This window comes from Lissotriton helveticus, chromosome 10 (assembly GCF_964261635.1).
Source record: "Lissotriton helveticus chromosome 10, aLisHel1.1, whole genome shotgun sequence".
In the NCBI taxonomy this organism is placed as follows: Eukaryota; Metazoa; Chordata; class Amphibia; order Caudata; family Salamandridae; genus Lissotriton; species Lissotriton helveticus.
The window spans coordinates 487426623-487442741 of record NC_136071.1 but is presented as its reverse complement, the minus strand read 5'-3'; the positions used below and the strand labels follow the sequence as shown (position 1 = coordinate 487442741).

Sequence of the window (16119 nt, the reverse complement as noted above, 5' to 3'; positions counted from 1 at the left end):
TGCCCTCTGCCTGGTTGTAATGGGACATTTATAGCAGTATCAACCATGACATCAGATGTGGCAACCTCTGCATTACCTAGGCATGGGGGAGTCAGGTTTCCGTGTTCAGGCTCTAGTCATTCATTATCTATACTATCGGCTAGGGCCATGAACCTATTTGACAATAATAAATCATTTGCAGGTATATGCCTTGCAACATTGACTAAGCCACTATCCTTGTTTGGCTTTGTCACCCAGTCATTAGCAAACATTGGTGTAATAAGTTTGTCCTCCGCCCAAGCGTTATCAGTAGAATGTGACTTATTGTTCTCCGCAGCACCTGGTCTATAGACTCGGGGGTAAAAAAAACCAAGGGGCATCGCCCGAACACCTTTACTTACAGAGTCCAAAGGAGAGACGTCCCAGAAAAGTCGACTAGCGACATATCTAGCTGGTGCACAATTGGCTGCCTAACGCCAACGCAGGCACCCTTGCACCACGGTGCAAGTGTCCCTGTGTTGTAGATGATTGTTTTAGTGCAGGAAGAGACACCTTTCTCCACTGAAACAATCATTGATTGCATTTTCCTCCTTCCACGTGTGATGCAGAATGCAGCACATAGGAAGAGCAAAAAACGAAGAGAAATAAAGGTATATCTCCTCGTTGCACCACTTTAAAGCCTCCCCTGGGGAGGCGTTACAATCTGACACATTTGCAGGTTTACAAAACTTTGTAAATGTGGTAATGCAGCAGAATCCATGAGTGTTGTGTGGGAACACTCACAGTAACACCCATGCAACACCCCTTTCACGTATAGTAATGTGTGAACGGAGGCCATATTTACAAGGCCATGTAAAGCCATGCAGGGTGGCTTTGAGTAGCCTTTTAAATATGTCTCGGCACTGTGTACCACCGAAGTGTAAAATAAATGATACTACAGTGGCACAGGGGCCTTATAAATATGCTCCAAAGTTTATGTATTCCACAGGTCTACTCAGGGACCAGCTTCAGGAAGTTCCTGACATTTGCAAATTCCTCCTAAGTCGTCCAGTCACAGGCTTTATCTGACAGTGTCAGCAAGTTGGTGGAGTGAAGTTGGGAGTCTCCTCCTCCATGGGGTGCAGCATCTATTTTGAGGGGGCTGACAGACCAATTCTATGATATGGCAGAGGCCAGTAGACAACTATCTCCTACAGGTATCTACTAAAAAGGCCTGTTCTGTCCTATAATCTGTTGATGCCCTATAATCTGTTGACGCCTGAACTGGGAGTCCTTAGAAGTCCAGTGAATTGACAGTAGTCACGCTCAGAAAAGGAGAGCACACTTGTTGTGCACCTCTAGACCATAGAGCATCACTCTGGGTCACATGGCGTTTCACAAGGGACTGAGCGCCCATGTATGTGCATAGAGTGTAAATCATAAGGAAACAGAAGCTTGCTCTGGGACCAGAAGACAAAGGCGCACACTCTCATGCAGAAAATAGCTTATTTCCCAACTCAACACTTCCAAAGTCAGTAGAGAGGTTCAATGAGCAAAATGTTTGCCACTCAATCATGTGCTGATCTACAGCTCATGAGTCTGAATTCAAGAAAGCGCTGCTCAGACTTTCATTCTTCTGAAGTCAGTAAACTGAGTATAATTACATCAGTAATAGGAACATTTGGTATTTATGGTCCTTACATACGTCTGAAGTGTGGAGTGAAACTCTCTGTAAAAAGTGTGATAATATCATTATTATTAATATATGGGATAAAATACATTAGAAGAATATTCTAAGCCACCGAGGAGCTCTATGACTATGTAGAGGAATAAGGCGGAGGGCCGAGTTCCTTTATAAGGTTATGGAACTACAAGGTGACTAGCAAAATCCATATAATGTATGGCAGGGCATATTACATTCCTTATAATACAGTCATACCATCTTTCTTCACATAAATCATTTAAATCCTTGGTGTCTTGCTTTTTCGAGTTTGCTGCAGACAAAAGGCAGAATACGTCATTTGAAATTAAACACATCAAACAGCAGTTGGTGAGTTTTTGCGAAAAAAGTTTTTCGAAATAATGGAAAAAAGATAACATGTTGCAATAAATAGCTCCTTTCTGTGCTCACTTTTTCTTTTCAGAAAAGTTATCTAGGTGAAGGAAAAGTCAGTTCCCTTTTTTCTTGTTTAAACTCAGGGGCGGCTCCTCCATTAAGGCGGAGGAGCGTCGCCTCACTAAAAAGTTGCCCCAGAGAAAGAAAAAAAATGCCAATAAAGTTAATCTACTACCATTTTCTTTTTCAAAACCCCATCCCGAGCATCAGGACAGGCGGCAGGGCTTCCTGATATCTGCTGCTGTCTGTTAGTGCCAGTTAGGCAGCAGCAAAATGCAGTGATGGTGATGGGCAGGGCCCTTTAAGTTTAAAGTACACATGTCTTTGTGGCCGGCCGTCTTGCAGCGGCCAGCCAGACATGCTAATTTTAAACCGCTAACATACAGCGGTTTTAGACAGCTGGGTTAGAGACAGCATAGGGCATAGGGCGCTGGAGCGCAGAAGGAGGCCGGTTCCTCCAATCCTGCCGCTTCTTTCATGCTGCATGAGAACAGTGCCAGGGAGGTAAGTGGAATCATTTTTTGGTTACATATTTTTTTACTTTTTTTTTTACCCCCCTCCCCACCACCCTCCTTACATACCAGCCGCCAGGGCCGTTTCTAGGTGTTTTGCCGCACTAGGCGAGAATTGAAAAATGCCTCCCCCTCCCTTTTACTACGATCTCTCTCGCCCCCGTCATCCGTGCTAGAAGAATTATTCCATGTACCTGGAGAACACTGTATAGGCCACAGACGCTACTACATACATTTCCTCTCTCAGCATCATTGTAGACGCACCAGCCAGAGCGAACCCTTCCCAGCTCTGGTAGAACGTCGAATCATAAGAGCCAGGCCCCTCGCCAGGAGGCCACTGCAGCTTGCAGCACCCATTGCCCCTTGCGAGTGTTGCCAATGACAGTACAAACACAACTAGTAATCATCACACCCCAACAGAGTGACAATCCAGAATATTCCAAGCCACCAGTGTTAGAAGAATGGCTTAGGTGGTAGATGTAGTCATTTTTAATGTATATTGGATTAATAAACCACTGTGTTTGTGCTCATCTCCAAATTAGACCACCAGTGCTACCATGTGGCAGACTATAATAGGTGCCGGTGATGACATTTAGGTATCGGTGCTTAGCACCGGAAACCACCTGCTCAAATTAAGCACTACGTACAAGAGATGTGTGATAGACCAGACATGAACACACCCTCACAGAGCAAAAAGGAGGTTGAGAGAGTGACCAAGAGGGAGAGGAAGAAATATAGAGTGTGCACACCTCCACATGTTATCTACCACCATGGAGGTTATGCCATAAGATCAAAGTCAGAAATATAGTCTGACATAAGTAGATTGTCCTAAATATCCGTCTATTGAATTAAGAATTTCTCTTACTAACTCCAATTGGGAGATATTTTAGCAAAAGATATTTATGTCAGATTGTATTCTGACTACGACATTCTGGCCCTGCACCCTCCATGGATACAAGCACTTGAATGCAAGACTTTCTCTTGGCAGTGTCTCTATAATACTCATCAAGCAGCAGTAGCGGCTCGTGGTGAGAATGCTGCGGGCGGGGCTGGGGTCGGGAGGAGCAGGGTGGGGGGTAGTAAACTACGGCATACGGCCGACCGAAGGGAAGTAAACAAATAAATAAATAAAACAAATTTAATTGCGCGCGCTGCATTGCCAAATGTGATGCAGTGCGTGCAACAAAATTAGTTTCATTTATTTATTTGTTTACTTACCTCCATTGGGCCATATTCCGTAGTTTACTACCCCCCACCCAGCTCCTCCCCCACCCCGCCCCACTGCCACGTGGCACTCCTATCATGAGCCACTACTGTCAAGCAGGAATACTGGTGCAAACAAAAGAGCCCACTCACATCTACAGCTATCAAGGAGACTTGTTGTTAATAAGGTAACTTTAAACAATGCAGGTCAGCAGAGAAACACGGAGACAGACTAAAACAGTTTATCTGAAAGGCCCCTCTGGAGTCCCTCCATTTAAGAGAGAACATATATATTACCGTTCTTGCAATCAGGACATCTTAGATAACATGGCAAACCAATGTAAATCAATTCTGTATCCATAGATGCTGAGAAGCCTAACCTGCCACTAAACAATATTTTGCATTTAGACAGCATAAGGAACATCGAGGAAAGAGAACTGCATGATGATTTCTCCCAGGCATATATGGTAGAAAACTGTTACACAGGAGTATACGGGGGGGGCACAAGTTCTCTTCAATTTCGAATATTTCGGTCTGTTCGTGGCTGCAATTTTATAGAATTTGACTTGCCCTTACCGATGAATAAAGTTCCTGTGTTTCCATTTTGAACCAAAATGGAGTTGGTACATGAATTGACCAAATGAATAGGAACTTGGTCTGACCACATAGTTTCAGAACAAGGTGCCATTGTGCTGGTGTCATCTAAGATTTCTTCAAAGACTTGCACAGGTCATGAAGTAATCCATCAAAGCCTTGCACCGCTCATAAAGATGATCCAGAAATTCCCTTGGGCTAGAAGCCACCCTCCAGTAGATCGAAAAAAGCACTACACACACTGCAGGAGGAAGGTACATGTAATTTAAACAAGTGATGCTTGCAGCCTTTATCATCTCTTCCAGTCAGCCTGTATTGAACAGGAAGGACTCCGCTAATGAACATCTGTGCAATAGGGTAGATGCTTCAAACCATCACGACTAATGGCTGCCATTAGCGGAGCCACAGGACCCACTTGCGGACAGTTCAGCAGAAACCACTCATCGGCAAAACACCGAAGCTTCTAAAATGCATCAGTTGGCCTGTCAAACTACCCCGAGCAGCGAATGGCAAGCTGTTGGAAGCAGCTTGCTCAGTATAAACACACTATGCTGACTCCTGTTTCATTGCTGTCAGCAACCCAAATACATGAAATGATTTGTCGCAGCCAAAGTCCAAGTTCCATCCCCAGGTCTGCATATCACATTGTGAACATAGCTAAAATCTGAAGGCTACAATAACAGCATTTTATAGTGATGCAATACCAAAATGTGGATGTGACATGGTTTTCCATTAAATGTAGTGGTGATCCAAATGACCTCATAGGCAGCCAGACATTTATTTAAATTATTTCCTTTAAAAAACGGACAACAATAGCATACCGGTGTCAGGCTTCTGCCAGTTTAGTAATGAGCACTTCCTGTATTCCAGTGGCCACACAACTGCATGTTGTGGTCTCTGAAGGGTGGCCAGACTCTGACACTTGCTGATGGAGTGTTTCAGGTGGCGGTTGCAAAGAGCAGTAAAACTGTGATTGGCAAGGGGGCGCTTCCGTTCAATAACAAATGTATGCAGCCGTGGTGGTCCTCCTGTCATTTGTCATATTCAATATTTGAATCCCATTCCACACCAAACCTACCATGGGGTTATTAACAAATATTACAAAGCAGAATGGAGGTTCAGCTATTAAAGCACACACTTTGGCTGGAAGCATGAATCCTCCTCCAGAGAAGTTCAAGCTAGACCCCTGCAAGGAACCCTTCCCAGCATATTTTCTCTCTCTTCTTCCCCTGACACTTCTAGCTACAGCAATCAAAGCGCTACGATACACAGTCTATAATATAGACTGTGTATCGTTTAAAGCTCCTTTATGAATGTTTTACGGTTCTGACGAAGTGAATGAAAATGTCTCTGAACATTTAAACCGACTGACTCGGCGATGGCGCAGGTACGGCTGAAACGCTGCCACTCCTTCTAAAGCAGGTGCGCTTGCACTCCCCTTATAGGTGCTGCTGCTGCCTGCATGTTTTTTTGCCGCCCCCCACCTTTTGCCGCCCTAGGCGGCCGCCTAGTCCTGCCTAATGGCAGAAACGGCCCTGCCAGCCGCCTCTGTTTAAACTGCGGCTGTAATTATGCTACGTGCCCTTTCATCCTGGGTGCTGGCAACAGGCATTTTATCATCAAAGCTCAACTATCATAAGTTATGTTAGCTTATTTCACTTGCCCCTTTAAACCCTTTTAAGCATGCGGGTGCTTCTGCTGAGTAATCATTTAACCAACGATAATGAACAGCTCATTGGTCACAAATGAAGATAATGCCCTAATATCACTTCTTAAATGCCCAAATACCACTCCTTAACTGATAATGCATGACCTTGGCTTCCAGGACTGCAGAGCATTTGTTCTGCAGTCAGTGGACTCTGCCAGGGTTTCAGCTGCTGCAGTGTACTAAAAACAAGGAAAGCCTTTAGGTAGGCAACTTTGTATCACTGTGAGCTTTCCGCGATACGAAGAGACCTCATTTTTTACTGAGACTCAAATCAAAACTAATCAAATCAAAAGAGACTTTATTCGATTGCTTTTTGAGACAATCATAGAAGTACATTTAAACAGTTCATTCGTTAAAATTGTGAGTTACAAAAAACTAAACATGATTACATTAATACAATCAACATACAAACAATCTTAATAGTCTCCAAAATTACAAAGTGATACATTTCCTGTGGCTAAGAAGCTAAGGACTTTTTTTTTTAAATATGCCAATCCGCCAGGCTCTATGTACATCGTCCAGAGACTCATTATCGAAAGATTTGGCCCATCGTTGCTTTCGGTTGCAGATGCAAAAAGAACAATTGATGGACAAAATGTTGAACAATGTTAAACATTCACCCCAGTACTGAGATCTGGGCCTAAATCCATCATTTTTTTGCTCACCATGCCATTCCAGTTTAAATTCAGCCATATGCAAATCAGTCTTGACCCTGCTTGCCATAGGAACAGTCCAGCCCAAACTGCCAGGCCAGGTCCTCCCTGGACCAGAAACAGGCATCCTGGGACCGGTTTTGCAGTATCACCCCTCATCAGACAGGCTAGTTTGATTCCAGTGGCACGGAGAGCATGGAACCCACGTCTGGGTTGCAGATGTGCACATTTACCTGTCTGAAAATGTGTAAGAACCACAGAGTTTGACAGTTATTTGTGGAGATGATATTGGTAGAAAGTGCCTGGTTAGGGTTATCACCCCCAAGCACCCCCACTTCTCCCTTTACGCCCAGGTGTCTTTATCTGGACTTTTTCAGGCGTTTCTCTTCCTAAGGAGGAGATACAAGCTTGTTTACAAGACGTAGATTGTAAACAATGTTTTGCTTTTAAGAAGCAGTGATGCGCCGCAGACACCGCCCGAATTGACTAAATGGGTAACTTAGACAAAATATTTAAATTGTTTATATAGACAATCTTGCTGCTTCTGGGTGATGGCTGGGGCTTGTTTTCACGTTTTAAACACTAGTAAAGTTTTAAAGTCCACTCTCAAAGTGTTCTAGTGTAGTTGGCACCATGCCAGCGCCTGAATAATGTGTGGGGGCCTTGATCCAGGGGGCACCACCATCATCTGGTATCAAGCTAAGCAGAGTGATCGTAGGGTGAAGAGCCTCTAAAAGGTTACGGGGGGGTCAGTTTAAATGATCTTCTGTGGCCTCTTCAGATAGGTAGTTCCTTTTTTAAAAAAAATCCATCTGGATTTCACTTTAAGGAGGTTTTTTGTCCTGCTCTGACCTCTGTTATGTATTATTCCATGTGAGTGATGCGAGGAGGGGGTTTCGGTATGAGGTGCCCAGATGTCCGCATGACCAGGTAGCATGACATCTCTTGGGAGCTTTATATGACTGATTACCCACAGAGACACTAGCAGTGAGTGCATTAACCAACTGCACTTTCAGAACATATACGAAGGCATTTCCGACCGATTACAGTAACTTGCTTTTATTTTTCAACTACGGCGTGTGTGTTATAGTTTCTATATATGTTTATCTGAAGGCGTAAGGCCAAAAACATAGGTGTTAAAAGTGTTGTTGCTTTTAGCCATATCTCTGGCCAACCCTCAAACTGCCTGGACTTGCCCCCATAGCATTCACGATCACTGCTCCCACACGTTTATCTATACACTTCGGCCTTTGGATGGACTGCCAACAATCTTTGTAAGAGGCTGTCATTGGGACATTTCTCCTGGCATGGGTCATCACACATCAGCTGAAGAACTGTATGTGCCCTGGAAGCTGCAGCAGCCCGAGCTGAAGGCACACGACTGGGGAGGAAGCGTAAACAGGGTACAGGGGCTGAAGCACTTTTAGTCCAATGGGCATTGCACGCCTGGAATTAAAGGTGAGTAAACATGGCACTGATGAACTGCGGCTACCTACCTGTGCCAGAGCGGTATCACCGTCTGCTCTGCACACCAAAGGCCCCTGGAGGGACAGTAAGTGGTAATGTTCATTAGGTGAGCTCCAGCAGGCATCTAAAGCTACCTTTACACCAGACCTAAAAAAATAGTCACCTATGCCTACTGCATGCTCAGCAGAAGGCAGGCATAAGCCAACACTGTGAATCATTTACTAGCTCTGACTACAGGTTTCCGTGAACTTATCTAACTGTGTTTTTTGCAAATATTCTGGAACCTTCTAGCGTGCGTCTGGAAAATTCTCCTCATTGGACCTTCTAAAACTAGTTAAGCAAGGAGTCGCATCGCAGCTGAGATATACATTGCTGTCAAGCTATGGAGAGCAATGAACCTGCTCTAGGGGTGAATACAAAATAAACCGGTTAGGAAAAGGAAAAGCATAGGAAAAGAGGCTTTTTTCTTTCCCCAGGGCTTGTGCCAAAGGTGTTTCTTGTTATCTGTGAAGGTCCTTCCATAGTGCGGGTGCCAATGCTATTCCATTGCACACTCCTCAAGAGAAAGTCGTGGTGTCACGCACTGAGGAAGTGCACTGAACAACAAGCCTCAAGTGGGATTTTCTCCTCACAGAGCGCACATTGAGACCAATTAACATGAACAACTACAAACATGTCATCTACTCAGAAGAGTAAGTTAATATATAATGGACTGATTATATTATGACGGGTCCTTGTGAGGTCCTGCTTGAAACCATGGAGAGTTTTTTTTAAAGTACTTTCACTCAATTAACTATGTGGCATGCTTTATCCAAGGGTCCTACACCCCGAATAACTGTGCATCTGGGTGGGCTCAACCTCCTAAGACTGGGTGCACTTGATTCCCCACCCTACTTAGACCAGAAGTCTTTGCAATGTGGTACTACTTCACGAAAACAGCACAGAATAATTGTGAAGTTTCACACATTTTTTTATTTACTGCTTTCTATAGATGGATTTTTAATTTGAAGACTTTTTCTTACTTCGCATCCCCATGCTCATTAGGGGCTGCTTGGAACACAATTTCTGCTACATTTATACGTCATTTAGTTAACCCTATGTTTATAGCTGCAAATAAATGCAGAACAGTTATTGGAAATTCGTGTGCATATCAACAAAGATGTGTGTGTGTGGCCTTGTGCCTGTGTGCGTGAGTGAATTTGCATGCAAGACCTATTGCATTGCAAATGCTTTTTTTAGGATGTGGCGAGAAACGTTGTTGCTGCAAACAGCCATATATATTTGCACCCTATTGTGTCTCCTTCAACTTGTGGATTAGAATTGTATTTTAACACTTACATGTTCAAGTATTTTATTGAAACACAGTAAAGACATTTAGACCACGTATTTTTACTTATATTCACTTTGGCGGTTGGCACAGGTCGGGGGTGGGGTGGTAGGGCAGGGGAGGGGGATGTAAAATAAATAAATAAAACCACTTACCTTATAGCCGGGTCCTGCATTTCTTCCTCGTTGGACTCGGCTGAACCAAGAAGCACTGCCAGGCTCCGCTGACCAATCACAACGGTGTGATGCAACGGTTTAATTGGTCTGAGTGCCAAGGCTCAGCGCTCTCCATTATGTCTGCTTAAGTTGATCTCAGACTTCCATTTGCATTAAGACATCATTCCTCAACCATTTTTCCAAAGACATCTGCGTGTATATGTGTGCATGAACGAATTCGTGTGTTTGCATGCATGCTGTGTGTGTGCATGTGTGGTGGTATGTGGGCATAAGCTTGCAGCATCTCTGTGTAAGTGCACTTGTGGGTGTATGTGCTCATCTACATGAGTCTGCTTGTGTGGTGGACTGTTAATTTGACCAGCATGAATGGTGCAAGCATGCAATTCTGATGCCAATGTGTGCATGTGCCTGCATATACGTGTGTGTGGTGTCCTTGTGTGCATGTGTGTGCGAACGCACATGTGCTGATTTGTGTGTTTACCTGCATGTGCGTGTATGTGCTCATGTACATGTGTGTGCCTGAGTTGGCCTGCTAATTTTATCTGTATCTGTGACTGGGCCAGAAAATTCTAATGCCAGTGTGCCTATGTGTGTACGTAAAATGTGAGTGGTGCGCCTGAGTGCGTGTGTGTGTATCTATGAGCACATTAGCATGTACATGAGGTTGTATATATATGTGTGTGTGTGTGCGTGTGCTGGCATGCATGTGTGTGAATTCACACGTGCTGTAGCCTGGTAGTGTAGTTCTGATGCCTAGCTTTCCGTGAGTATTGAAGAGTATGCCCTCACTTACCCCGCTTCTGTAACATTCACTAACCACAAGGCAGCTATTGTTTGGCTTACGTGTGTGTATGATAGTGGGTGTGGTCGTGCAGCAACCTGTCTGGGAAGGTCAGAGCTGCAGCGATGTGTCTGCGCATTCAGCGCCTCTGGGTATTTGTGAGTGTCTCTCTGTCAGGCGGTGTCATTATGCGTGTCACTAATGAGCTGCCGTGTGCCCGGGCTTGTAAACTGACTGCTCTTGAGCGCGATGATTGCTCACGTTTTTTATTGCTATCAGGTCAGGGCCTTGCGGCCGTGGGTGTCAAGTGCGTCTAGAGCGTGCGCGAGTCTTCCAAGGGTTGCCCAGACCGTTTTCGGCCGCGCGCCTCAGGTGTTGTCAGAAATATCGGCGCCTCTTCCGCCTGCCAATATGTTCTGAGATTGTCCGCGAGCTGCATACGGGTAACACGGATAAAAGAAGCGACAGTGCAAACATACGTTAGGTGTGGCGTGTTTACTGTATTTAATATAACACTGATAAGTGCGCTGCCACTAGACCCTCGCCTTAATTGTGGGTTCAATATTACAATATTCGGCGCTGTACTCACTATTAAACTGACATGTTTGCCACTCGTAGGTGTTGTGCTGAATATCACACGTTAATGGTGTCAATAGGTGGTGTATTGTGGCACACTGTGCAAAATGCTATTCATTGAAATGCCATGTGCAACAAAAAAAACAGCATAGGACGTCAGCGCTTCGCCGTGAAATGGATCAAAAAAAAAAACAAAAAAAAAACATAGCTGCTCCAGCAACAGGAAGGAGGGGGCCGCTCAGCGAAGCTTTTATCAGCATCGCGCACCTCTCTGCAGACTCCCCTGCATTCCAGAAAGGCGCGCGACGCGATCCTGTCTGCCGTGCCATGCCGTGGAGACAAGACCTGGCCGCGCGCACAACGTTATCCTATGGAAAAACGCTGCGCGCGGCCAGGTCTTGTATCCCTTCGTCGGTCTCAGACTGCTGAGACGACGGCTATAGTTCTCGCTTGCGAGAACGCGCTTTCAGCGCGTTCGTCGTAGGCGAGACCTAAAAAATGAAATGTGGCTTTTCCACAGTCATAGGCAGAAAGGAAAGATTTATGGCAACATGTTTATTTTTTCCACATTCTAAGTAACTGAAGGAAGATGGAATATTTCTACATGTTTCCATACATTCTGAGTTACACAATTTTTCGTAACACTGCCTTGTATTTAACAGATTCATATATCTTTTTGAAACAAATATCTAATTGTTTTTGGTGTGTTTAATTTTGTAGTAGAGATTCTAATGATAGTCTTTACGTTTATAAAAATCTATCTCTTTCATATGAAAGAGCCCGACATCCAGGGTTTAAGTGGTTTGTGGGAAGGGTTATGGTGTGTCCATGTATTATAAGGAACAAATTACCCTCTGGTATACATTGTATGGTTATTGCCTGTTATGTGGAGAACCATGATCTTATAAAGGAACCCAGCCTTCAGTCTTGCTCCTCTATGTGGTCAAAGAAATCCTTGGTGACGTGCAATATCCTTATAATGTACGACAGTGAAGTAGTTTGTCCCATCTAGTCATTCATTTTTTATGAAACACTGACCTGCCATGAAGGTATTAAATGCGCAATCTGAGCTAGGTAATATCCAATTAAGGAAAGGCCCACCAGAAATGGTCTCTGTGGCACACATGACAAAAACACGGATATTTACACAAACAGGCAAATGCACATTATTGACATTTGTGTGTGTCTTGCTGATACAAGTCTGCACTTGCAGAAGGGTCTAACTCAGTTCTTCGTCCTTTAAGGGTCAAAACATTGAATCTTATTGAATTTGGTAAAGTATCAGCTCTTATTTATAGTGCTATGAGTGGACAAGATAGACGTATATAAAAACAAGTTAATCGCTGAAAACTATACTAACACACAACAGAAACGTTTACTACACAAAAGACACTGAAATGACAAAGGCAAAGTATATAGGTAGAACAGAAAAAGGATTCAGTGTATGTCATGTGTATCATATGATATGCAAAGCAAAATAGTATAGGACAATGTGAATCAAACAAAAACTTTGGCAAGATGCACATAGGGTGAAAATGTGCAATAATATTATAGGAGACGCCGAGGACAGAGTCATCAAATAGAAACACAGCCAATAAGACAGGCCTACAAACAGTACAACAGACGCATAACTAAACCACAGCACACTCAGACTACAACAATATATAATAGGATTCGCAAATAACAAATAACGTAAGAATGACACTAGAAAAAAGCATAAGAAAAGGCACGCAGCAATAGCACATGATACACACTAGTCCAAAACGAAAGCTTAAAGACAATGTTAAACCTTAAGCTTTATACATGACAAAGCCACAGGTAAAAGAAACACATGGCAAAATCATGAGTTCTATTCAAAACCAAAATCTGAGATGCACACACGGCAAAAGTATGTACACTGCACAACAAAAACGTAAAAGGCATATGGCAAAGAAAGGACACACACGACATATCTTAAAATATACACGATAAAAAAATTGGATCTGCACAAAAGAAAAGCTTACATTGCACATTCCATAAAATTGAAGGATATACACATAACTAAACCATAAGACAACGGCAGAGCAAAGTATAGCCGAACACTAGGGGAAAAAACATATGCTGCAAACATATACAGACTCAAATAATGAACACATAGCAAGCAGTCATGGCAAAACCAGATCATGCACACACCATAGAAGAATAGACACACACTCGGCGTGGCTGGCTGAACAAAATCTATTCCTATGGGTGGCTCTGTGCCACTCTTCGCTGGAATTCTCCTGGATACATCATGGTCACATGGCAGATACCCTACCCAGAGCTATGACAAATAGTACAAGTGCAACTAACTACAATGTAAGTCGACAGAGACACAGAATCCACACAAAGAAATGTAGAATACACACGATACATGCACATGCTAAAAGCATAAGTAGGATACGCGGTAATAGCATAGTCCACCCATATTAAACAAACCGATGGAGTCATTTTACGCTATAAAAGCTTTTACCATACAACGTGGAAAACATTCGACAATGACAAAACAGAAAACACGACAAAAGAAAAGGATACACACAAACAACCACAGGCTACACCCTCATGACAAAAGTAGACGATACAATTATAAGAAGAGTATAAGGCACACACATAACAAAAGCTTAGAATACACACACGCGCAAATGGGGCACTCATTATAAAAGCATAACATTCACACTTCACAATAGCTACGGTCTGCGTTTGAGGCAGAATATAATTCCCACTCCCACATGGAGACACACACAGGCTCAGGCCTCATAGGCAGCTGTCTAATAAGTAACACATAATGTAAAAGCTTAGCACTAGACGGCAGAGCTATCTCTCAAGTTACACAGACCAAGAGAGTCCCGCTTGAGACATCAGAGCTTACTCGCAAGGGGCACCGAATTTACAGACTCGGGGGTTGCATAACAGAGACATAATTGGGTGTCTAATAATTCACACCCTCAGGGCTCAAAGAGCAGAAAACTTCTGTAGATTACACAGGTCAGCTTTCAGAAAGCAGAGCTATCTCTCAGGTTTCACTAATCATACAGGTTGAGGCATTAAAGGGAATTGCCATGCCTCAGGTAACACCTCATATTTGGCTTTGGATTGGAGAACATATTGGCTTTGAGACTGTACAGCAGAGCTATCTCTCACTCTACTTAAAACTTGCAGGTTTAGGCCTCAGATACTAGAGATATTCATAAGGTAATAGAAATGCACTTTTTTTACGCAGCAAGCCTATCCCTCAGGTGTCACTGCTTCAAATACATGACTAGTTGGAAATGAAGATCAACAAAGCTAGTTGCTCAGAATCATACCAAGTGTTCGCTAAATGCTAGGACCAAGTCACTCCAGGCCTAGCTCGTTGTGTTGTTGTTTTTTTGTTCTATACATTGACCTTCCCAATCTATGATGGATTCGGCGTCCCTGATTTTCAGTATAGCACACTTTTTATCCTCACCCTCATGTGGAGGCTGTCACCCTCTTTGAATTGATCTTCGCCCTCCAGACAAGCAAAATGTCTCCCCTACCTTTAATGGGACCGCCCACCGTAAAATGTTGCTCACTTTAAAAAACCTGCAGCTTGCAGTGAATTTCATGGGTCCCCTTCCAAAATCACTCAACCTCCCCCTTTTCGGGAACTTAGAATGTGCATATGTGGATTGGGGCCCCTGAGACACCCATATTTGGCTGAAAGAGGGACACCCTGGCGGGAGAGCCTGTGTTATGCCCCTGATCTCAATACCATCTCCTTTATGTAATACATCTTTAACCATCTTAGAGTATATCATCAACGTGTATCGCCTCCTTGTGTGACTTTACATCTTGTACATTTGCAATTTTTTTCCGTGTGTATACTTTTTGTAACGCATGTAATCCTAAGTCCTTATGTTTCTCAACTGGTGCTTATATGAAGCGCTCTGACACCTTCGGGTAAAGTTCATAGAAAATCGCATAAATAAATAAATAAATACTGTTCTCTGAAAGAGTTTTTCTTTGCAACATTAAGCCTCGAGGCACCCTCATGGCCTGGAGCTCCACGTTGTGGCTTCTACAGCCTATGTTAAAAAAAATGAAGTCTCTCGGGCTTTCAGCTTCTCCCTTCACTACGGATTGAACACCTGTGGCACTCTTGGGAACTTAATATTTAATATACGATTAAAAGTTTCCAACTGTCCACATTATGGATGTTTCATTTCTGAATTAACAACTTGATTTAGTAATAAAAAGTCGATAAACACCTCCTATATGTCTCTAATGATCACTTACCAGTAATGGTTGTGAAGTGGGAGGGCGATGTCATTGTCACAAAGGGTGGGGTGATGTACTTGGCCTTCACCCCTTCCTTTGTTAGGCGGTCCAAGTTGGGGGTGTCCACGTCCTGGTCGTAGTCCCAGCGGAACCCATCGAATGAGACGACCAGCAACTTGCCTGCGCTGGGGCTGATGGGGGCGCACGCGCCTGTCGCCAGGAAGGGAAGCAGGAGGAGCATGGCGCTCTGGATCCTCATGGTGAATGCCTCGGGCTGTGAGGAGAGTCTGGATTCCATCCCAACCCTTTTCTTCCACTCCTTGCCACTATCTTATCACTCTATCCATTACTCAGTGCAAAGCTCAAAAGAGGAACGCCTCCACGGTCTTGTGCATGGATCTCACTGTGATGGACCGCGTCTAACTGATAAGTGATATTTAATGCAAACATTTCGATTTTTAGACGGTTTTTCTTTATTTCCTATTTTTTTTTACAAATAGAAATTATTGACAAAATATACTTTCTGGTAGTCTTCATTACTCTGGGTCCAGGGCTCGAGTCGGGGTACTACGCGGGTGGACGGCGTCCTCCCACTTATTTTACCGGGGGGACGCAGTTCCCTTGCCAAACAGCTGGACTTCACTCTTTGGCCTCTCTGGGACGAAGAGCTCGGCACCTTTCGCGATGTCACTTCCTTTCGCGATGTCACTTCCTTTCGTGACGTCACTCCCGGTGACAGCGTCCCCCCACTTCTTTTTTTACGACTTGTGCCCTGTCTGGGTCCTAGTTTT

At 43.8% G+C, this 16119-nt stretch overlaps 1 protein-coding gene across 1 annotated transcript in view; it reads right to left on the bottom strand.

Annotated features, from left to right (window-relative positions):
• The window catches only part of LOC144784282 (ectonucleotide pyrophosphatase/phosphodiesterase family member 7-like), a 178006-nt gene extending 162316 nt beyond the window's left edge, over nt 1–15690 (bottom strand). The window contains exon 1 of the mRNA XM_078662964.1: nt 15347–15690. Within this exon, the coding sequence (XP_078519090.1) occupies nt 15347–15626 (280 nt within the window). The 5' untranslated portion in view covers nt 15627–15690. The remainder of the gene's footprint in view (nt 1–15346) is intronic.
• Nucleotides 15691–16119: the final 429 nt, after the last annotated feature.